The sequence below is a fragment of the Palaemon carinicauda genome, chromosome 26 (assembly GCF_036898095.1).
Source record: "Palaemon carinicauda isolate YSFRI2023 chromosome 26, ASM3689809v2, whole genome shotgun sequence".
Classification (NCBI taxonomy): domain Eukaryota; kingdom Metazoa; phylum Arthropoda; class Malacostraca; order Decapoda; family Palaemonidae; genus Palaemon; species Palaemon carinicauda.
Window position 1 is genome coordinate 83,882,279 of NC_090750.1, and position 24,273 is coordinate 83,906,551.

The window sequence follows — 24,273 nt, forward strand, 5'->3', positions numbered from 1 at the left end:
ATATATATATATATATATATATATATATATATATATATATAGACTATAAAACGTTAATAAAAACAAGAGGAAGAGAAATGAGATGAAATATTTTGCCCGAGTGTACCCTCAAGCAAGAGAACTCTACTCCAAGACAGTGGAAGACCATAGCACAGAGGCTAAGGCACTACCCAGACTGGTTGGCTGTATTAAAGAATTGAATAAAAGAGTGGGTTAAATCATGCCAGGATGATATATAAAATCAAGGCGAAGGGTCCTAGAGCGATAATTGATAGCCCCTAGGATATACAGAGGAAATTAGGATAGAAGGAAAAGTTGCACTTTGGGTAGATTGTAGTAGATGGAATTGCAGTAGTCAAACATGGTAATAGCACAGTTAGTTTATCATCATTTCTTTATAAAATACTCATATAGCTACCTCTTGATGAAAACAAATTTCTAAGATGATATCCAGCAGTTTTGACTACATTGTTTATTTGAGCATTGAGAGAAAAGTTACAGTTAAGGGATAGGCTACCCCTAGTTCATGAACTTTACTAGATATCTGAATAAAGTTACTATTGCTATCTATTTGAATGTTGCCCAAGTTTCTTAGGCTGGTTCTCCTTCCAATCTCCATAAACTTAGTTTTATTTTCATTTAGTTTTAGTTATTTACTAGTAAAAATAGTTTTAAAGTTTCAACAGTATCATTAATGTCATTCATGGAGAAGTAAAATGTTTCCTTGGTAGTGATCTTAGAGAATTAAGAATATATGACACGTGTTATGATTGATAAACCTAAAAAGAATGTAGAAACCCATAATGGAGTGGAGATATAAAAGATGCGTTGTAAAGGTCAAACCTCCCTTCATACTACGACAGCGACCAATGAAAGCCGCTTTCTTCATACTTCACGAAATTTTAGTTCAATAGGTAAAGTGTCTTTTATTTCACATTGAATGATATAGTGGCCGTTATATAGTAGTCAGAAAACATAAGTGAGTGATACATCTTAAATTTATTAGATAAATTTAAAAAAACTATACTCAATGTTTTTTAATGAGACGTCTTTGCACAGACTCGCATGGGTGCCCTTTTAGCTCGGAAAAGTTTCCTACTTTCTGATTGGTTGGACAAAATAATTCTAACCAATCAGCTACTTGGAAACTTTTCCGATCTAAAAGGGCATCGCTGCGAGTCAGTGCAAATGCACCTCTTTAAAAAAAATTGAGTATAGAGTATCCTACCTCCTGTAGCAATAAGCTAATAAAATAGGAAGAAGGAAATGCTTGTAGGTTAAGTTGCAGCTGGTTAAATATCCTGGTAAATGTATGATGCAGAGCCTTATATATCATTTAGTTCTTCCCGCTGCAAAGAAAATGTATGCCAAGAAACCTAACCTAACCTAACCTAACCTAACCTATAAGCTGTATCCTCACCTACTTATGTTAACAGGGGGCCTAACGCCCCCCTGCTACCCCCTTATACGACCGTATCTTAGTCGGCGATTATCATACATACGGGTGGCCGCTATAATACATACACCCCTATGATACTTTAATTTCTAGCCAGATACATGAACCATATATTGAAAGAACTCAGGATTGTATAGTTAGGAGAAATACAATTTACTTCTAAATTTTTCATGTTTAAAGTTAAAGTTGCGGGTTTTTAGGTCTCATATTAAATCTTATTGTTGCCGTATACAGTACACCAAAGAAATGTTATCTTCCTCGTGGTTCGATAGTTGTTAGCCGTGAATTAAGTGACAGTTCATGTCAACATCAATAGACGTGTAATGTTAAATAAGAGTTAAAAGTTAGGTTAGGTTAGGAGGTTTTTACTTATATTTTTAAATTTTGACCCAAATTTCTATAGGGGCTCCGTGTCTCCTCCCAAACTGTTTATGTCTACAGTATATCAAACTATTGCATTAATTAAGATGTTATTATAGTAGATGCCTACATTCATCCTTCAAATCTAACATCAGTTCGTCAATTTTTTAATGCTTTTAGTTTTGTTACAATCTCTGGTAACATTCCCTACACTTACAATTATTGAATTAAGATAAATGCTAGAGAGAAACACGACTCTATTGGATTCATGAATTTGGGCTATAATTTCCAGCACTGCGGTCGGGGAGATCATTCAGTTCTGATATGTGACTGTGGAAAATCCCAGCAGTTGTTTCATGAAATAAAAGCTGAGGGGGTGGCCAACAAGGTGGATAATATAAATTTGGATTGGAGGTAAAGTAGAAGGATAATAAGTGGGTGTAGCTAGGTGCTAAAGGGATGCAGTAAAAAAGAAATCATATTTGTTCCGACACAAATATCAACCCTTGTTCTTTCCTTACGAGATAGAAATCAGTGCAAGCTGGCATACAACTAAAAAATTTTTAAGGTGTCAACAACTGTTTCGGTTCTTACCAGTGGTAGCAGGGAGAAGCACTGCCCCCCCCCCCCCACTCACTCGTACCTTCCTCACTTTGATTTTAGCCATGGTTTAAGACACAAGTCTCCATCCACATTTTGCTGGTTTTTAGTCAATGATCTTTTAGTCTTGGTTTTATTCCTGTTATAACTCACCAGTGTCTCGAGGATATTTTCCTTGAGTTGAAGACTTGATTAACGTCATGGGTCCAATAACTCTTTAGTTTGGTTAAAGGTGAACTTTAGTTTGCTCTCGTATCCATGTTGCTCTTTTTCTGTCTCTTAGTGTTACTCCTATAATTATTCTTTCCATAGCTCTTTAAGTTGTAATTAGCTTATATTCTAAGGCTTTAGTAAGGCTCCAAATTTTTTATGCATAAGTTAATACTGGCAGGACCATCTGATTAAGTACTTTTATTTATAAAGAAAGGGGTAATTTACTTTTCATAATTTCATGTTATTTACCAAAAGCGCTCCATCCTATGCTTATTCTTCTTTTGATTTTGGTATCATATCCTGGGGAAACACTTACTGTCTGTCCTAAGTATGTAAATTTATTAACAATCTCTAGAGGTTTGTCCATAACCCTTATTTGTGGTCTCAGCACTTTCTTTGAACATTATCTTATTTTTACTCATATTCATTTTCAGTCCTATATTTCTGCTTTCTCTATTCAAATCTATCGTCTTGAAAGCTATAGCATATGATGTATGGTAAAGTAAAAGGAGGTGGAATTTCTGAACTATGTATCTCATGAGACATAAAAAATGTGCAATTAATACACACTTTATGCAGCTATGTATAGTAATTCTACATTCAGTGTTGATATTTTCAGATTCCCGTAAGTATATAATCTTCCAGAACCATGGCACAGGCACAACTCCATCAACCTCCCCAACAGCAGCTGCAACATCCTCCTCAGCAACAACAACAGCAACAGCCTCCAATACAGTTGCAAACACAGCCACCTCAACCACCAAAAATTCAGCCAGCAACAGACTTTGGACCAGATAGTGGAGGAAGAATAAAGGTAGGCGAAAACAGTACAGTACAGTTCTGTATTTTCTTAAATTGATTACTCCGTGCAGTTAAAGACCAGTTATGTTGCCAAAAAATGTGAGGCTCATGGTTTCCAATTTTATCTAGTTGTACCTTTTGTGTGGAATACTTTTTTTTAAATATTTAACTTAGCCGGTGAATATATAATAGCTGCAACTCTGTTGCTCGACAGACAAAAAACAGTAAAAACTCGCCAGCGATCGCTATACAGGTTGCGGGTGTGCCCACCAGCGCCAACTGTCGGCCAGATACCATACTCGATGTAAACAAAGACTCATTTTCTTCTCTGTCGACGTGTCGACAAGACGTACTTTACTCGCTGTTGAAACCTGGAGTTTTTCCCATCATATTTGGTGAAGTACTTTAATTTGGTTTGAGCTTTCGCAGTACAGGTGCTTTTCTTCAAATAAATCCTTGAACTCTTTTTGGTATCGGATTAATTGTTGATGACTTAGATCGTTTTTTGGAATTCCCCCTTGACCAATTCAAAATGGCTGACCTTTTACAAGTTCCCAAGTTCAGAAAATGCAATGCTAGGGACTGTCATAGGCGTCTTCCAAAGGCTTCTCTCGACCCTCACACTGTTCCAATTGTCGGGGTAAAACCTGTCAATTGGAAGATCGGTGTGAGGAATGCGTGGGCCTTTCGGAATTCGATTTTATCGAATTTGAGAAGTATACACGCAGACTAGAGAGAGATAGGGTAAGGAGAAGTTCTTCTAGGTCGGTAGATTTTTCCTCTCCACATGCCCCTCAACCTAATCCTTCCCCTGTAGTGGTTGTTCCTAACCCCCCTCCTAGCACTCAGGAACCATCGATGGCAGACATGATGCGTGCTATCCATGCCTTGGGGGAGAGAGTTGAGTCCCTTGCTAGTGACCGCAATCAACTCATGGCGGACGTAAAGGAACTAAAGTGCCAAAGTGCCGCGGGAAGTGTTAAAGTGCCTAGTGTTTCTCAAAGTGTTGTGAACAGTGTTGCGCTTGAGGGATCGTCTGTTCGTGCCTGTCGTCCTCCTAGTCCGGGACCTCTTGCAAGCTCCCAAGCCCAGGGGAGAAGCAATGTCGTACGACTCATGGGTTCGAGAGGCCTTGATCAGCGAACAGACGTTCCCTCTATGGTATCAGGCGTATCTCCCCAAGATCGCCCCTACCAACGTAAGACGAGAGAGCCCGTTTTTACCTCGTCGTCCGAAGGTGTTTCTCGTAAGAAACCTTGGACCAAGGTCTCACGACCTTTGAAGCGTAAGTCGGTCCCTTCAGGACAAGTCCAACGTCCCGGTTGTAGCCACTGGGTCAGTTCGGACTCGTTGCCGTCATCTGATGACTGCTCGCCGCCTAAGAGAGGCAAAGCGGTGCCGCCTCAGTCGCTCACCCCGTCTGTTGCCGCACCTGCTGCCGTAGACCCTAAATGGGTGTTGCTGCAGGACATGCAGTCCAAGCTTGCGTCCTTGATGGAGGACTTCAATGCGGAGAAGGTTGCTGCTGAACCTTCTGGCCAACAACCATCCAAGCGGTCTGTTGTGCGTCCTGTTGACGCTGAGGTAACTTTCTCGCGTCTACCAGTTGGGGTTGTACCTCCACCGATGCGACCCAGTGTGGGTTGCCAGCCGCACGTTGACGTTAGGCGACGCACGGAGGTGGTTGTTGACGTTCAGGACGTTCAGCAACCATCAGAGGTGACTTGTTTTGACGCGGTGCGTCAACCTCCACAACCCGGTATGGTGTTGACTGCACAACCCAGACGGTCTAAACAGTCTCGGGTGGACGCTGTGCGTCCTCGCGCACCCATGGTTGTTGACAGTTCACAGACTGTGCAGCAGTTCCATGACGCTGCGTCCGGCTCCGTCACGCATGCACCAGTGCGACCGGACTCAGAGAGCCAAACGTTGCCCACTCCTTTGCCGTTTCCTCATCAGTTTTCGGATGAGGAACTATCAGATGAGGACGTTGCTGAACCACAAGAGGATCAACCTTCAGAACTTGACGAGCCTAAGGCAACTCAACCATCATTGGACTTTAGAAAAGTCATGGCTGTGTTTAAGGAGTTGTTCCCTGACCACTTTGTTTCTGTGGCTCCTCGTTCGACTAAGAAGAGTTTAGGAAAGACAGCATTTGCCTTTCCCCCCTCTAAACTCTCGTCTAGATCGAGCGTCTGGTATGCCACGGGAGAAGTTCTCGGCTTGGGAGTTCCTGCCTCTGCCCAGGGCGACTTCTCAAGTCTTGTAGACTCTCCCCGCCGCCTTGCCATGAGACGCTCGAAGATTTGTTGGTCACCATCGGACCTGGACCACCTTCTTAAAGGAATATTTAGGGCTTTCGAAGTCTTTAACTTCCTAGACTGGTGCTTAGGAGCCCTGAGCAGGAAAATCTCTTCTGCAGATAAGGATGTTTCCTTGCTCATTATGTCCTGCATGGACAAGGCCGTCCGTGATGGGTCCAACGAGCTAGCCGCCTCATTCACGTCCGGAGTCCTGAAGAAGCGAGAGTCTCTATGTTCTTTCCTGTCTGCTGGAGTGACGCCATGCCAAAGATCCGAGCTACTCTTTGCTCCCCTTTCCAAGTGCCTGTTTCCTGAAGTCTTGGTAAAGGAAATTGCCTTATCTTTAGTTCAGAAGGACACCCACGATCTAGTTGCGTCCTCGGCTCGCAAAGCTCCCCCTTTGCCTACATTGTCTGCTAGACCGAGGATAGACACTCCAGCGTCTCGCTTCATTCCGCCCTTTCGTGGCAGAGCCTCCAGCAGAGGAGGTGCTCGTGCCGAAGGGAAGCGAGGGAAGAGGAAAGGATCCAAGTCCTCTAAGGGCAGAGTCTGACTGCCCACAACTTCAGACAGCAGTAGGAGCCAGACTCAAGAACTTCTGGCAAGCCTGGGAGAAGAGAGGCGCAGATCAACAATCTGTGAAGTTACTCAGAGAGGGGTACAAAATCCCTTTTGTACGCAAACCCCCTCTAGCGACGTCCCCCATCGATCTCTCTCCCAGGTACAGAGAGGAAAAAAAGAGACAAGCCCTGAAACTGGAAGTGTCTCTTTTGCTAGAGAAGGGAGCGGTGGTCAAAGTCTCGGACCTTCAATCACCGGGGTTTTACAACCGTCTCTTCCTAGTATCAAAGAAGACAGGAGGGTGGAGACCGGTGCTAGACGTCAGTGCTCTGAATGTCTTTGTCACAAAGACGAAGTTTTCCATGGAGACCACAAAGTCAGTCTTAGCAGCGGTCAGAAAGGAAGACTGGATGGTCTCGCTAGACCTAAGGGACGCCTACTTCCACATCCCCATTCACTCAGACTCCCAACCTTTTCTGAGATTCGTCTTCGAAGATGTGGTTTACCAGTTTCGGGCCCTGTGCTTTGGCCTAAGCACAGCTCCTCTCGTATTTACGAGGCTGATGAGGAATGTGGCCAAATTCCTCCACTTATCGGACATCCGAGCCTCCCTTTATTTGGACGACTGGCTTCTCAGAGCCTCTTCCAGTCGTCGCTGTCTGAAGGATCTCAAGTGGACTCTAGATCTGACCAAGGAATTGGGACTCCTAGTCAATTTGGAAAAGTCGCAGCTGGTCCCATCCCAAACTATTCTGTATTTAGGGATGGAGATTCACAGTCAAGCTTTTCGGGCTTTTCCGTCGGCCCCCAGAATAGATCAAGCCCTACTATCCATCCAGAAGATGCTGAAGAAAGAACGCTGCTCAGTCAGGCTTTGGATGAGTCTGGTAGGGACGCTGTCATCCCTGGAGCAATTTGTATCACTAGGAAGACTACACCTCCGTCCTCTTCAATTCCATCTGGCTTTTCACTGGAAAAAGGACAAGACGCTAGAGGCGGTCTCGATCCAGATTTCTGTTCAGATACCCAACCACGTTCTCTTCTCGGACGCATCGGACTTGGGCTGGGGCGCGACGCTGGACGGTCGGGAATGCTCAGGTCTGTGGAACTCGAGTCAGAGGAGCATGCATATCAACTGCAAGGAGCTGTTGGCAGTTCATCTGGCCTTGAAAAGCTTCGAGTATCTCCTTCGAGGCAAAGTGGTGGAAGTAAACTCGGACAACACCACGGCCTTGGCGTACATCTCCAAACAAGGAGGTACCCACTCACTGACGTTGTACGAGATCGCAAGGGACCTGCTCATCTGGTCAAAAGGTCGAGACATCTCCCTAGTAACGAGGTTCATCCAGGGCGACTTGAACGTCATAGCAGATTGTCTCAGTCGGAAAGGGCAAGTAATTCCAACCGAATGGACCCTCTACGTCAGCCACACGTAAAGAAGGTACACCAAAGCCTCCACGCTCTTCGTCTGACTGCCTTCAGACTATCGAAAGACTCTCGAGAGCTAGAGGCTTTTCGAAGGAGGCAGCCAGTGCGATTGCTAGAGCAAGGAGAGCGTCTACCATTAGAGTCTACCAATCGAAGTGGGAAGTCTTCCGAGACTGGTGCAAGTCAGTTTCTGTATCCTCGACCAGTACCTCTGTAGCCCAAATAGCTGATTTTCTCTTATACCTGAGAAAAGGACGATCTCTTTCAGCTCCCACTATCAAGGGCTACAGAAGCATGTTGGCATCGGTCTTCCGGCATAGAGGCTTAGATCTTTCCAACAATAAAGATCTGCAAGACCTCCTTAAGTCTTTTGAGACCACTAAGGAGCGTCGTTTGGCTACTCCTGGGTGGAATTTAGACGTGGTACTAAGATTCCTCATGTCAGACAGGTTTGAGCCTTTACAGTCAGCCTCCCTGAAAGATCTCACTCTTAAGACTCTTTTCCTGGTATGCTTAGCCTCGGCTAAAAGAGTCAGTGAGATTCATGCCTTCAGCAAGAACATCGGATTTTCGTCGGAAAAAGCTACTTGTTCGCTGCAACTTGGTTTTCTAGCCAAAAATGAGCTACCTTCTCGGCCTTGGCCTAAATCTTTCGATATTCCCAGCTTATCGGAGATCGTAGGCAATGAACTAGAAAGAGTCTTATGCCCTGTTAGAGCTCTTAAGTTCTATTTAGATCGTACTAAACCTTTACGAGGCCAATCTGAAGCTTTATGGTGTTCAGTTAAGAAACCATCCTTGCCTATGTCAAAGAATGCTTTGTCATACTTTATCAGATTGTTAATACGAGAAGCTCATTCACATCTGAGTGAGGAAGACCGATCTTTGCTTAAGGTTAAGACGCACGAAGTTAGAGCTGTAGCAACTTCCGTGGCCTTTAAGCAAAATAGATCTCTGCAAAGTATAATGGACGCAACCTATTGGAGAAGTCGACTTCCTTACCAGGTACCTATTTATTTTGTTTTTGTTATATTGATAACTTCCAAAATGAAATAAAAACTCTTAGCTTGTACGATGTAAACATATTTAACTGGTCTCTACCCACCTCCTTGGGTGTGAATCAGCTATTATATATTCACCGGCTAAGTTAAATATTTAAAAATGATATTTTAATTATAAAATAAATTTTTGAATATACTTACCCGGTGAATATATAAATTAAACGACCCTCCCTTCCTCCCCAATAGAGACGCAGTGGGATGAGAAGAAATTGAGTCTTTGTTTACATCGAGTATGGTATCTGGCCGACAGTTGGCGCTGGTGGGCACACCCGCAACCTGTATAGCGATCGCTGGCGAGTTTTTACTGTTTTTTGTCTGTCGAGCAACAGAGTTGCAGCTATTATATATTCACCGGGTAAGTATATTCAAAAATTTATTTTATAATTAAAATATCATTTTTAGTATCACATATAAGAATTTTTATTATTATTACTGTACGTACTTGCTAAGCTACAACCCTATTTAGAAAAGCAGGATGCTATAATCCCAAGGCCTCCAACAGGGAAAAATAGCCCAGTGAGGAAAGAAAATAAGGAAATAGAATACAAAAGAAGTAATTAACAGTAACAAAATTAATATAGATCTTCCATATATATAAGATATAAACTCTTCAAAAAAGGAAGAGGAAGAGAAGTAAGATATAAAAGTGTGCCTGATTGTACCCTCAAGCAAGACAACTCTACCCTAAGACAGTGAAAGACCATGGTACAGAGGCTATGGCACTACTCAAGAGTAAAGAACAATGGTTTGATTTTGGAATGCCCTTCTCCTAGAAGTTCACAACTGTAAAAACCATATGGTACTTTAAGGAAACAAAGTAAAACCACATGGTACTATTGTTACAGGCAAATGATTTGTGAAAGTTCATGTCTCACGAAGTCCCATTGAAGAAAAGAGAGGACCATAGAGATGAACACAATCAAGCTGCTGACCCTTAACTGGAGCAAACATAACATGTCTGGCTTATGAGTAGAGGCCAATATATCTTTGTGTCCTATTCCTAAGAAAAGCTCTTTACGACTGCCATCTACATGTTTTTGAAAGATCAGAGCTGATGCCTTGATCTCTAAAATCTCTAAAAAGGGAATTACATGGAGCTGTGATGAAATGGGTAATTTTGCAATTCTATAGGGAACTATCTACACTCAATATATCTACTTCAATCTAGTGAGAATTCATATTTCCTTCATTATGCAACAGAAACTCGAAGTTTACCTTCAAATTGGAATTCAGTTCTTGGATTTTCCACTTCTGTTGCCATTGGAAATTGAGTAAAATATAAGCTTTGTATTTAGAACACAATTAAATCTCTTAACTTTGTATTATACAGTGGTATCTTATGTGTACTGTATACAATATTCTGTATCAAAACTTTTATACCTTTGTTTATTTTTCAGGGACTAACTATTGTTAAGCCACTTGTCTATGGAAATGTAGCAAGGTATTTTGGTAAGAAAAGAGAAGAAGATGGCCATACACATGAATGGACAGTTTATGTTAAGCCTTATAATAATGAAGACATGTCAACATACGTTAAAAAGGTGAGGAAATTTTCCAGTACAGTATATTAATGTTCAAAACCTTCAATTTTAAATATTAAACTTAGCCGGTGAATATATAATAGCTGACTTCTCCGACGGCTCGACAGATTCCAAAAACTCGCGAGCGATCGCCGTGAAGGTTGCGGGTGTGACCACCAGCGCCGACTATCGGCCTGTCAAGCGTTGCCGCCGCGGCAGGTCTCTCCTTTTCATGAGACTCGGCAATTGTCGGACGAGGTTCCTTCAGATGATGAAGTTGCTGATCCCCCTCCTACTGATATTCCTTTGGGGACTTTGTCAGAAGGAGAGGAGCCTAAAGGTGCTCAGCCCTCTATGGACTTTAAAAAAATCATGCTGATTTTTAAGGATCTTTGTCCGGACCATTTTGTAACTGCTGCTCCTCGTTCGCCTCCGTCAGAGTTTACGCTAGGCCTAGCTACTTCGAAGCCTTCGTTTACTAAGCCAGTGCTCTCTCGCTCCTCTAAGAGAGCTTTATGTTTGCTAGGCGACTGGTTGATCACCAGGAGGAGTTTGGGGAAGACAGCCTTTGCTTTGCCTCCTTTTAAACTGGCTTCTAGAGCGAGCGTCTGGTATGACACGGGAGTAGTTCTCGGCTTGGGAGTTCCTGCCTCTGCCCAGGGAGACTTCTCAAGCCTCGTAGACTCTCCCCGTCGCCTGGCCATGAGACGCTCCAAGATTTTATGGTCGGCTTCAGAGCTAGACCATCTCCTGTTAGGAGTTTTTTCGAGCGTTTGAAGTTTTTATTTGTTGGATTGGTCCCTGGGAGCCTTAAGTAAGAAGGTCTCTCCAGCTGTCAATGTATTGCTGTACAATTATGTCATGCATGAACAAAGCTATCAGGGATGGCTCCAATGATCTGACAGCCACGTTCACTGCAGGAACAAGGCTATCAGGGATGGCTCCAATGATCTGGCAGCCACGTTCACTGCAGGAGTACTTAAGATGTAAGTGCGCTCAATGTGTTCATTGTCAAGACAAACTTCACGATGAAAACTACCAAATCTGTCTTGGCAGCAGTAAGGGAAGGCGACTGGATGGTCTCTCTCGACCTTCAGGATGCATACTTCCACATCCTGATTCATCCAAACTTTCAATAACATCTGAGGTTTGTGGACGGGAAAGTAATGTACCAATGTCGAGCACTGTACTTCGGCCTCATTCCTGCTCCTCTTGTTTTTACAAGGCCCTTGCAAAATGTAGCAAGCTTTCTACATTTTTTGAGGATTCAGAGCCTCCCTTTATTTTGACGACTGGCTAATCAGGGCGTCGTCATTATATCGCTGTCTTGAGAGCCTCTAATGGACATTAGACCTAACCAAGGAGCTAGGTCTCATAGTGAACGTAGAGAAGTCGTAACTTACAGTACCCCATCCCAGACTATTCTTTATTTGGGAATGGAGATACAGTGTCTGATTTTTCGGGCCTTTTCGTCTCCCACAAGAATGGAACAAGCTCTGTTAAAAGTCCTTCACTTGCAAGAGAAAAACAGTTACTCTGTAAGAGTTTGAACTAGCCTCGTGGGAACTCTTTCATCGCTGGAGTAGTTTATCTCTCTGGGGAGACTCAACCTATGCCCTCTCCAATTTCACCTAAACCTTTGGAACAAGGAGAAGGGCTTAGAGAGTATCTCTTTCCCAATCTCCGACTCAGTCTAGACATGTCTGACTTGGTGGGACAGCAACATCAGACTTCGAGAAGGTCTTTCTCTTGCGATCAAGAACCCAAACCATGTGTTGTTTTCAGATGCATCGGATTTGGGTTAGGGAGCTCCACTGGACAGTCTGGAATGCTCGGGTCTTTGATCCACGGATCAGAAGGAACTCCATTTAAGGCAAGTAACATCTCTCCTTTGGTGAGATTTGTGCAAGGAAAATGAATGTCTTGGCGGACTGCCTCAGCAGAAGAGGACAAGTCATCTCCATGGAGTGGACGTTGCATAAGACTGTGTGCGAGAAGCTATGGATGACATGGGGTCAACCCACCATAGATCTTTTTGTGACTTCACTGACAAAGAGGCTCTCGACTTACTGCTTTCCAGTTCCAGATCCAGGGGCAGCCCACATAGACGCTTTCCTGCTGGACTGGTCTCACCTGGACGTTTATGCCTTTCCACCTTTCAAGATCCTAAACAAGGTGCTGCAGAAGTTCACCTCTCACGAAGGGACCAGGTTGACATTGGTTGCTCCACTCTGGCCCGCGAGAGAGTGGTTCACAGAGGTACTTCTATGGCTGGTAGACGTTCCAAGAAGTCTGCCGTTACGGATGGATCTCTTGCGACAGCCTCACGTAAAGAGATTTTATCAAAGCCTCACCACGCTTCGTCTAACTGCCTTCAGACTATCGAAAGACTCTCTTGAGCTCGAAGGTTTTCGAAGGAGGCAGCTAGAGCGATCGCGAGGGCTAGAAGATCCTCTACCATCAGGACCTATCAGTCGAAATGGGAGGTATTTAGAGACTGGTGCAAGTCCTCCTCTATTTCCTCTTCCAAGTGCCTCTGTAGCGCAGATTGCGAATTTTCTGCCTTATCTGAGAAACGGTCGCTCCCTCTCTGCATCCACCATTAAAGGCTACAGAAGCATGTTAGCTTCTGTTTTCAGGCATAAGGGTTTGGATCTTTCTAATAACAAAGATCTCCAAGACCTGCTTAAGTCTTTCGAGACTTCCAAGGAGCGTCATATTTCGACTCCTGCTTGGAACTTGGACGTGGTCCTACAGTTCCTTATGTCAGACAGGTTTGAACCATTAAATTCAGCCTCCCTGAAGGATCTTACCCTCAAGACACTTTTTTTTTGGTGAGCTTGGCTTCGGCTAAAAGGGTTAGTGAGATACATGCTTTTAGCAAGAACATCGGTTTCTCCGCTAATAAAGCAGTATGCGCTCTTCAACTTGGTTTTTTTGGCCAAGAATGAACTTCCGTCTCGTCCTTGGCCTAAATCATTTGAAATCCCCAGTCTTTCTGAGATTGTGGGGAATGAAGTTGAAAGAGTGCTGTGCCCCGTTAGAGCTCTTAAATTTGGTTTATCCAGAACTAAACCGCGACGAGGTTGTTCAGAGGCTTTATGGTGCTCCTTTAAAAAGCCCTCTTTGCCTATGTCTAAGAATGCGTGGTCTTATTTTATTAGACTTTTGATTCGGGAGGCACACTCTCAATTAAGTGAGAGGGATCATAATTTACTTAAAGTCAAGGCTCATGAAGTTAGAGCGATAGCAACTTCTGTAGCGTTTAAGCAAAATAGACCCATTAAAAGTATTATGGACGCGACCTTTTGGAGAGGCAAGTCGGTTTTCGCTTTATATTACTTGAAAGATGTCCAGACTCTTTATGAGGACTGCTACACACTGGGACCATTCGTAGCAGCGAGTGCAGTAGTGGGTGAAGGCTCTACCACTACATTCCCTTAATCCCAATATCCTTTTAATCTACTCTTGAAATTTTTAATCTTATTTTGGGTTGTACGTGAGACTAAGAAGTCTTTCGCAATCTTTTTGATTTGGCGGGTGGTCAAAATATTGTTTCTTGAGAGCGCCCAGATTAAGGGTATTGATGAGGTCCTGTTATAGGGGTGTTCACCCTGGTTATAGCAGATCCTGGGAGTCTTTCAGCATCCTAAGAGGATCGCTGGGCTTCGTGAGGATAGCGGACTAATGAGGCAGAGTAATAATCAGAGTCTGCTTCCTTACCAGGTACCTATACTTAAGTCTGTTTTTTGAATAATTGTCAAAAACTCTTGAGCATATACGCCTTTATTGTATTAATACTGGTCTCTACCCACCACTATGGGTGTGAATCAGCTATTATATATTCACCGGCTAAGTTTAATATTTAAAAATGATATTTTGATTATAAAATAAATTTTTGAATATACTTACCCGGTGAATATATAAATTAAAGGCCCTCCCTTCCTCCCCGATAGAGACCTAGGGGACTGAGAAGAACTGGAGATGTTTACAAGTATATGCGGTATCTGGCCGATAGTCGGCGCTGGTGGTCACACCCGCAACCTTCACGGCGATCGCTCGCGAGTTTTTGGAATCTGTCGAGCCGTCAGAGACGTCAGCTATTATATATTCACCGGGTAAGTATATTCAAAAATTTATTTTATAATCAAAATATCATTATTAATTTTTGAACACACATTTAGACTTACTATACCAGCTTATGTGATAACTAAGTTTTACTTTTGAAAGCCTAAAGTCTACTTGTCCCCAAGATGTTTATACAAGGCTAATTAAATGGACAGCCTTATGTCTCTATGTAATCCTTGTCTTAAATAAACCAGGAAATGGAGGAGAAGGGTTAATATAATAACCTCCAAAAAGATGGAAGATTATGGGAATCATGGAGGTAGCTTGTAAACCAATCAGCCTATAAATATTGGAATTAATAGTTTGTATGTCATGAGGCTGCTGATGGTATTTTCTGTAGTTGGAATAGTCCCTACACTAATAGGCCAGAAGAAGACTGTCTTGTAGTGATTAAAAATATAATTTAGTGAAGATAAATCAAGATGGTGCAGTTGTGTTTTTGTACACAAGAGTAGGTTATTGAATTTTTTGATCGAAAACTGTTTTGTTTACTAGTAATGGGATGGTTGTTAAACATTTTCTTTTTTTATTTAAAACTTTTTAACTTTTTCCAGTTACTATAAGCTTCATACTTATATTCAATTTAATTGAGTTTGAAGAATTCTCGTAACTTTATTTTTCTCATACTTTCGTTCATGAAAAGGTGTTTGAATTTAATTGAAAGTATGCAAACGGCTCCCATGGGGATTAAAATTTAACCGAGGATAAACTGTTTGTTTTACATAATGTCTAATCTTTTAGAATTGTTCTGCCTTTTACAATGCTTGATCATATTTATAACATTGTAAAAGGAAAGATGAAGCAGAATTTGTTCATTAAGACAAACAATGTAAAATAATTTTCTGAAAAATAGGAATCTGATGTACACATATTATTGGCTGTAAGTTATGATCCTGAGCATAGTGCTCCAGTTCATAAGTAGGAAAACTCAAAGCAGCATTGTCTTGAGGTATAAAGGTTTCTGTTGGATGAGATCTACGTAAAGAATTAGTGTAATCTTAAGAGTGTAGGCATAAAACTACTGATTTTTTTTTTATAAACTTACTGTTCCTTTCAGATTCACTTCAAATTGCACGAAAGTTATGCCAATCAAAACAGAGTACTGACGGAACCACCTTATGAGGTTACAGAAACAGGATGGGGTGAATTTGAAATTGTCATCAAAATTTTCTTTCATGATCCAAATGAGAGACCTGTAAGTATTTATTGTTGTTATTGGAATGTTGAATTTTAAATAAGATTATTATCAATATGGTTGATATAATTTGAAGAAATATTTCTATTGATAAATATGTGAGTTTTGTCTACTGTCTAAATGATTGAAAACATTTAGCATTCTCTGTCTCTATTTGTGTTTTCAACTTTACTAAAGAAATGCAAGGTTTTGTACTGTTTACTCATAATTCATGGTTTTCAGGTAAAAATTTACCACATCTTGAAGTTGTTCCAGTCAGCACCTGGAACAACACCGCCTGTTGTACCAACAGATCTCAAAAAGCCGCTTGTCTCCGAATTTTATGAAGAATTGATCTTTCAAGACCCTTCAGCTATGATGCGGCAGTTGTTGACAAACACAAGACAACTTAAGCTGGGGGAATACAAGCATGACACAGATTGTAAGTGTGACTTTTCTAACCTTTGTTACAGTACTATCTCAATCTTCATTCATTTTTAATTGTTTATAACTTTTTAAATTCCAAATCCATCATTCATGTACAGCCCACATTTGTGGTCTTTGAATAACCCAGGTAATACAATTTTTTGTCTTAAGGACCCACAGGTTAAATATTGACTTTTATATCTTACGCAGTTTTTGCATTATTGATTTGATTTAAGTCTGTCTGAAATAAAAGTAATTTTAGTATTTCCCGACTTACAAAAATACAAATTTTGAATATTTTCTCTGAGGTCTCCCACCTAATGCTAACCTCCATTGTCACTTTCAGTGGATGAATTTTATTCTTTTTTGATAAAATGCATTTTAATATGCTGTACAGTACTGTAGATTCGTGATCTAGTCAAGTAATTTAGCTAAGAAGTCATTCACTTAATTGGCTTTTCAATAACTTAAAGAAGCTCTTAAAAGAACATTAATTATCTGTTAGCCAGATTATTTGCTATTTAGTATGGCAATTTAAAGATAATTAAAAGCAATATAACGCAAGTGAAAAATGGATAATGCAGAATGAACTCATGATGCAAATAAAAGATATAGGAAAACAAAGTAGGAGAATAGAGACAAAATGTATACCTCGTAAACTTGTGGCAAGCTTACGAATACACTAAACATGAACTTATGATGGAAATAGAAGCTATAGGAAAAAAAAGTAGGAGAATAGAGACAAAATTTATACCTCACAAATTTCTGTTAAGCTTATGAATACACTAAACAAAAGCACAACAAACAAGATCCTATGGACATACAAAAGCCAAGACTTTGGGGATGGTACTGCAATTGCTTTATTTATGATTATCAGGGGGATTTGAGCCAGTATAAATCTGATTGCTCTTTTTTTCAGTTGAAGAGAAAAAAGATAAAACTCTGAAAAATCTCATCAATGCCAAGGAGAAGATATCAGCGGAGATTGTGGATTTACGAGAGAAGATCAAACTGGCCAAAGATACAATTACAAAATTCAAAGATGACATTAATAAGTGCCAATCGGAGATAGCCATTGATGTATCAGGTTTGTCTTGAATGTTCATAATTCTGTATTATAATTATAAGGTACAATACTTTCACTGGGCCACTTGGGGGAAATTTTTTAACTGTCATGGGATTTTTAATATATTTTGTGTGAGAAAAAAAGATAGTTATTTCATAATAGATTACAGGGGGGAAATTCTGATCCTAGATACAGTAAGTGTAAAATGTCAAAGAATGTGACACAATTCCGCAGTTCCAGAGGGTTTTTGTCTATGAATTGTCATATACTGTTGGTTGGTTTTAGGAGTCATAATGTATGCCTACATGAGTGTTATAACTTTTAAGACTATAAAACAATTATCACTTTTAAGACCATAAAACAATTTTTTATAGAACTATTAACTCTATGTTGATAAAAGTTTTTTTTTTTTCTTTTTCTCTTTTTTGTAAGATTTTAACATAGACATGATATGAAATTACATTCAAGAGAATAAGTTAGGGTATTTACCTTGTCATATATTTCAGGGTTATGCAAAAGCAAATGTATAGTCAAGTATATTAAAAATTAGCAACTGTACTCTAATTATATTGTAAATTCATAAAACTATAGTTTCATAGTTTTATACTGAAGTAACATTCAAGTGCTTAGAGTAAGTTTGCCTAAAGATTTATATTTAAGGTTAGAAGTTTTTCACATCAAGGTCATTGGTGATTATAAGGTATATTAATAAAATATGATGTCACTCATAACAAGGTTGTGGTTTCAGCCTACTTTAAAGTTTCCATGTAGAAAATTCGATATTTTTTGTAGACTATCTTGTTTTTATATTTGTAATTAAACTTTACTTTGTGTCATTTGTCAAATATTAAATTGATTATAAGTGGTTACACCTGTATCAATGTACATTTTAAATCACTCTTTTGGTGTATTTAATAAGAATCCCACTTCACATAGGGATGCTTTTGTAGAAGTTGTTGACTAAAATCATGATTATATGTAATACATACTTTGCAGTTTAGATCAGCAGAGGCTCTTGATGATCTTTGCATATGTCTCTACTTTGTGGAGGATAATTTCAAGATAAAAGAAAAACTAGAGCATAATAAAGATAAAGATAGTGGAAGAGTAAATCCTAAATCTTGCATTTGCTTCCTGATTCAAGAACTTATTTTGAAACTTGCAGATTTATTAAATCAAGTGTAAATCAATAAAAAGAATTATTATTAGATATTAGACAGTATGGTAATAAAGTTGTAAAACTTATGTAATACAGTAGTCTTGGCTGTCTTCATTGGAATTAAATTGTTAAGATTTTTTAGTGATATTCTCATTCATGTTTGTGGGAAGAGTTAATTGTAAGTACAGTACTATGTATCATACAATACAATACACACATTTGTTTTGACACAAATGCAAACCCTCATCCTTTATGTAAGAATAGATATCAGCGAAGCTGGAGTATGAGACGCGCTTCAATGCTTCATTTGTCAACAAAACGCACTTCTACAGCACACATCCAGAATGGAATGTAATTTTGAATCATCTTTGAGAAGGGACCTTACGTCTGCGAGAACTAAAGCATGCCAAACTGCACTCATAATTATGACCTACAGATCTATCCAGTAGACCTTTCCGACTATTGGAGGCATGGCCTTCGTTCCCCAGTTACTCATCTGGGTAACCCTTGTCTTCAAACCCATTGCTGTTCGAGATCACCCAGAGTAATTTCATCCGGCGACAATTATCGATTGTCTCTGATCGACTCAAGTCTCAAAGAAAATAAGCATATTCAGTCAGTACTGAAGAATAGATCTTGCAGACTAGAATGGATTCTTGAGCTTCCCGCAGAGATCATGAGTGATTCTAGAAGGGATACTGGGAACAGCCCTTCTCATTCTTGATCTTCTCCAAGGGGAAAGGAGCTTGAGATGTATTTGTATTTACCCCACCCTACACTGGCCGAGTCATTGGGGTATCATTATCTCTTGAACGTGTTTACGGCATTACGTGCACACATTCAATTATCTCAAACTGTCGATGGTATCAGGTGGGCTCTTTTGAAGCATTAGCTTTGACAGAGAAGAGCTGATGAAGAAGCATGCCAAGGCACAACTTCACACCATATAGTTTTTATTTAACGCTTTTGAAACAGGGAACTTCTGGATGAGTGTGTCTGCATTCCTTGAGTTGCACGAGAAGATATTCAAGGAATGGTTAATGACAAGTTGGCAAAGGAGTTGTGGTCCTCTTTTACAGGGAGTAAAGCTCTATCATTAAAGAACTTCAAGAGATTATAAAAATAGGATTTTGATGACGAGTAAGCGAATCTCGTGGCTCCCCCTCTTTCTCCGCATCCTCCCTCAATTCCTCCATCAGTCCGAGTTTCTCATCCCCGCCTTAGCCTGCTCCAAACGAGTTAGCCAGCCTCATGGTCTTTCTTTTAGAGTTCCTCATACCGAGCACTGTAGACAGGTCTCATTCTCCTTCATCAGTTCCTGATTCCAGGTTGTCTTCATTTCAGGTTGTGAGCCTTAGAGCAGTAACCAACAATCCTGATCAGTTGCTTTTGTGTTCTGAGTGGTTGTTGAGAAGATACCTTAGTCGTACGCAAACAACTCGACCTCACTTGCAATACTTTTACGTCTCACAGGGTTAGTTAGGAAGAAGGTGACTAAATATGATCTCCTCTTGGCTGAGGGAAGTTATTCACCGTACCAACTCACCACCCTCATCTTCTGCTCCAGGTAGAACTCAGGTTAGAGCTCATGATGTTGGAGGAGTAAACACAACCTTGGCATTCCAGAAGAATCTCTCTGTGGCGCAGGTACTCCAGGCAGGGGTCAGGAAGCAGCAGGTCACTGCCTATTACTTGCTGGAATCAAACCACAGGTCCCAGACACCATTTTGTTAGGACCTATAGTAGGTGCACAGCAGGTGATACCACTGCCTCGGCTCCTTTCACAGGACCATTGGCATCGGATCAAGAATGGAGGTTGCTTGTCAGACTGGGATGAAAGTGGAGGAGAAGGACTGGCCCTTTCCTTTCCTTTCCATCTTCCCCTCTCTTGTGGCACAGTGTCGGAAATCTTGTCAGCTGGAATCAATTTTCTTGCAAGTAAGCCCCACTTAGCCTGTAGTTTTTCTATTATATAATATAGAAGTGTCGTCCCCCACACTCCTTACGAGGGGGAGTGTGTTGTACCTAGGTCAACCCATTGACAGGTATAAGCTTCATTGTTACTACACAGAGATTATCTGCTCAGCAACCTTTTATTGCACGGGCTGTGGACCCACTGGTATTGTTAAGCCACTGGTGCATGAGGTGTATGGAACCTTAAAACTGTGCAACTGACAATGACAAGAGTTTGTATTTGTATAGGAACAAATGACAAAGTGTGAGGTAATTTGTATTTTTCCTAACTATACAAACCTGAGTGCTTTACTCCATTACCTACTCACTAGAAAGTCCTGGCCTCAATCAGAGTGATTGCTTAGTGAGCAAGCAAGGGAGTGGGGCTTTCCCGCGCCTGGTCGGTAACTACTAGTTACCGGTTTATATCTCGTAATGAAATTTTAACCTCTGATTACTCCAGCTTCGCTGAAATGTGTTCCTATGTTAAGGATTCAGGATTGTATAGTGAGGAAAGATACAAATTACCTCCAAATTTTTCATTTTTATTTGTAAATTAATATAACTTTTTATATAATTTAGCTTCATTATGATATTTATAGAAATATGCTTATACCTAAGTTTTTTATATTTTGTACTATTTATGTTACACATTTTGTATCGAATAAAAATGTCTTAATTTGATTTTACCTTGATTTTAATTGCCCTCTTAGTAGGTATTGTATGGCAAAAGGAGGTATAAGTCCGAAAGGGATTTTTTGCCTTTAGGGTCATCCTTGAAGTTGAAAAAGTCCCGACTGCATTCTTTGACCCCAGCAAGTTGCTCTACAACCCTTCCCCGTTGTTCTCTGGAGGCTGGTCGGGTAAGAGTGGTGGCCTTTTAACTTGAGGCAGACTTCAGGGTAAGGGGACCGTCCCGTTTACCCTAGCGAAACAGTTGGGCTTCCACTTTATGGAGAGTCATGTGATTTACAGATAGATGATGCTTTATGTATGTTTTGGCCCACTTGGGACTGCAAGAAGTGGTTAGTGAAGGTGAATGCTGCGAGGTTGCCACAGGAAAGTGTTGCTGCTAATGCAAAAGATGTCATTGGCGCTTCTCCCTTGAGGGCCCAGAGGAAGGAATCCCTCCTCACTGGGCTCATACCCCCAAAGCAACACTCGACCACCTCAGTCTCTCAACCTACTGAGACTTCCAGGGGAGACGTCACCTAACTGCCCTTCCTACGGGAAATGTGCTTCTGCAAAGGAACCAGCGAGCACACATTATAACTCGCCTTTACCTGAGCGCATAACTGCACACCCCCAGGCACCTCAAGATCGTCCTCTTACGAAGTACCACAAGCAAGGATGAGTGCCTTAACCTGAATTCCTTAGCTCTTCAGATTATTCTTTGCAGAGACGACGATCACCTGACTATCACTTCTATACAGTAGAAGGAGGAGCCCTCTCTCTATTGATCACCCTAGCTCACCTGAACGCACTCACAAGGTTGCTCGTCAACCTCTGCCTGACACCTCATTACCTCATCCTGAAGAACTCAGAAGATCCTTAATCAGACACGTGTCACCCACACACGCCTCACCTAGACGCCCCTAACCTGGACATACCTCACTCACACTTGCCTTATTCATACGCTCATCGCCCAGATGCATTTTACCAGTGCAAACTTATGCTGGATGCGCAATATTATTATTATTATTATTATTATTTGCTAAGCTACAACCCTAGCTGGAAAAGCAAAATGCTATAAGCCCAGGGGCCCCAACAGGGAAAATAGCCCAGTAAGGAAAGGAAAGAAGGAAAAATAAAATATTTTAAGAAGAGTAACATTAAAATAAATATTTCCTATATAAACTATGAAAACTTTAACAAAACAAGAGGAAGAGAAATTAAATAGAATAGTGTGCCTGATTGTACCCTCAAGCAAGAGAACTCTAACCCAAGACAGTGGAAGACCATGGTACAGAGGCTATGGCACTACCCAAGACTAGAGAACAATGGTTTGATTTTGGAGTGTCCTTCTCCTAGAAGAGCTGCTTACCATAGCTAAAGAGTCTCTTCTACCCTTACTAAGAGGAAAGTAGCCACAGAACAAATACAGTGCAGTAGTTAACCCCTTGAGCGAAGAAGAATTGTTTAGTAACCTCAGTGTTGTCAGGTGTGTGAGGACAGAGGAGAATCTGTTAAGAATAGGCCAGACTATTCGGCGTATGTGTAGGCAAAGAGAAAGAACCGTAACCAAAGAGAAGGATCCAACGTAGTACTGTCTGGCCAGTCAAAGGACCCCATAACTCTCTGGCGGTAGTATTTCAACGGGCGGCTGGTGCCTTGGCCAACCTACTACCTCATCTAAAGATGAGGCACAGGATCCTAAACTTGCGCTTAAGTACACATCTTGCAATGTGGTGGTTTGCCAGATGTGGCCGGATATAGCACACAGACTGACAACCCCAATCTGCTACCATACATTTAAATAGATGGTCCCAGGACTACCACCCCTTGTTTTGGTTCTGGGCAAGGGGACCCAACAGCTTGAGTCTCAGATAAGATTTCTTTTTATGAATGTTATAGTACTTTAAACAAAGGTAAGATACAGAAACATTACTATTTTTAATTTCGAGGAACATGTCAAGTTAATAAAGGAATAGGCAAAGCAAATTAAATATAAATATTATAATAAACTGCCCACTGAAATGAAGGACCTAAAGGGAGCAATTGAACTTAAGAAGAAACTAAGAACGTTACTTTTCACAAGATCATATGATTTGGAAGATGCTATAAGACAAAGATAAAGAAAAAACTATCAAACTCTTAGTGGCAGTAAGACAACTCATTGTACAAACAGCAAACTTATACAACACCGGAGTCCATACTTGTGAACGTCCACCACATCCATCTGAGTCCATACTTGTGAACGTCCACCACATCCATCTGGTGGCAGTGATGAGCAGCAAGTAACAACAAATTACCTTGTTAGATGATTTGTTCTCTTAAAGTCAGAGACAAGGTCCTGATTGCTGAATGTTGTCATTAGAAGTGGATCTTATTTACAAGTTTTCAATGAACCTCACAAGCTGAATATGGGGTGGCTCCTCCTTCGCCTGCTGCTAGATTCTGAAAATTTGTTTGCTGAGCAATAATTGGCAAACAAGTTGGTGTATAAAGCCCTCCAGAGAATGAAATGGTCTAAGAATCCACAAAATGCACTTTACTATCAAGCCTTATTAAACCTTTAAGGTGCAGTTCAGGATGACATTTCTCCTGATGCATTCAGAGAGCTGATGGGGTCACACAGCACAAATGCTGTAAGCCTGTAACAAGTACTGTACACAGTCATCCTGTGGACCAATGGTTGAGTTCTGGGAATCCCACATTTCCTTAATCGTACTCTTTTCATTAAAACAAGTAGGACAGGAGACTGGGAACTTTGTAAGACATGCTTGCAACAGATGTTACCTTTGATTTTTGCTTATGATCACACAAACTATACCAGGTACAGTACATACGATGGGACATGTTGCAACTGCATATGATTTATCCTGATAATGAAAATCAATGAAACTAGAGGAATTTGCTGGTCAGAGGTGTGAGGGAAAAGCTTTCAGTCAGATTATTATGAACAAAAACATTGAACAAACAGTTGCAGATATTGAGAGTGATAAGGAGCTAGGCACTGAGGACTAGTGCACTATTAAAATGATATACAGTATTATATATCTCACCATGCCTTGCTACAATGGCACATGACAATGTGTATGATTCGATGTGCCATATAAACACCACTTTTAACAACGAAAAATTATTGTTCTGTTTGAAAACTTTAGACTCTTGTATCACTGTTTGTGATGAGAATGGGCTTTTCAGTTTGCCCTATACAATGAATTATAAATTTATTGATATATTCAGTATATCAAGTTTTTCCTCATTATGATCAAGGAAATATATACAGTATTATGATGCATTTATATTCTAAGCCAGAAAAACTGTACCTAACATCTTATTTTTCTTCATTAATTGAAGAATACAATAAAAAGTGTGATACTATTTCAAAACTAACAAAT

The 24,273-nt window shown here is 40.7% G+C and overlaps 1 protein-coding gene across 1 annotated transcript; it reads left to right on the plus strand.

The window, feature by feature from the left end:
* The first annotated feature begins 798 nt into the window (after positions 1–798).
* On the plus strand, positions 799–20,893 carry Gas41 (YEATS domain-containing protein 4 Gas41). The gene is made up of 6 exons (XM_068349843.1): positions 799–914; positions 3,249–3,443; positions 10,181–10,324; positions 15,489–15,626; positions 15,849–16,047; positions 16,951–20,893. Exons 2-6 carry the CDS (start codon positions 3,279–3,281, stop codon positions 17,127–17,129), a joined length of 825 nt encoding a protein of 274 aa, XP_068205944.1. The 5' UTR covers positions 799–914; positions 3,249–3,278; the 3' UTR covers positions 17,130–20,893.
* Positions 20,894–24,273: the final 3,380 nt, after the last annotated feature.

Bases quoted from the DNA above. Each gene is read 5' to 3' on its own strand.
- Gas41 (XM_068349843.1), top strand. From the start codon at position 3,279: ATGGCACAGGCACAACTCCATCAACCTCCCCAACAGCAGCTGCAACAT. The intron at 15,627-15,848 runs GTAAGTATTTAT...CATGGTTTTCAG, and splicing joins ATGATCCAAATGAGAGACCT to GTAAAAATTTACCACATCTT. The intron at 16,048-16,950 runs GTAAGTGTGACT...TCTTTTTTTCAG, and splicing joins ATACAAGCATGACACAGATT to TTGAAGAGAAAAAAGATAAA.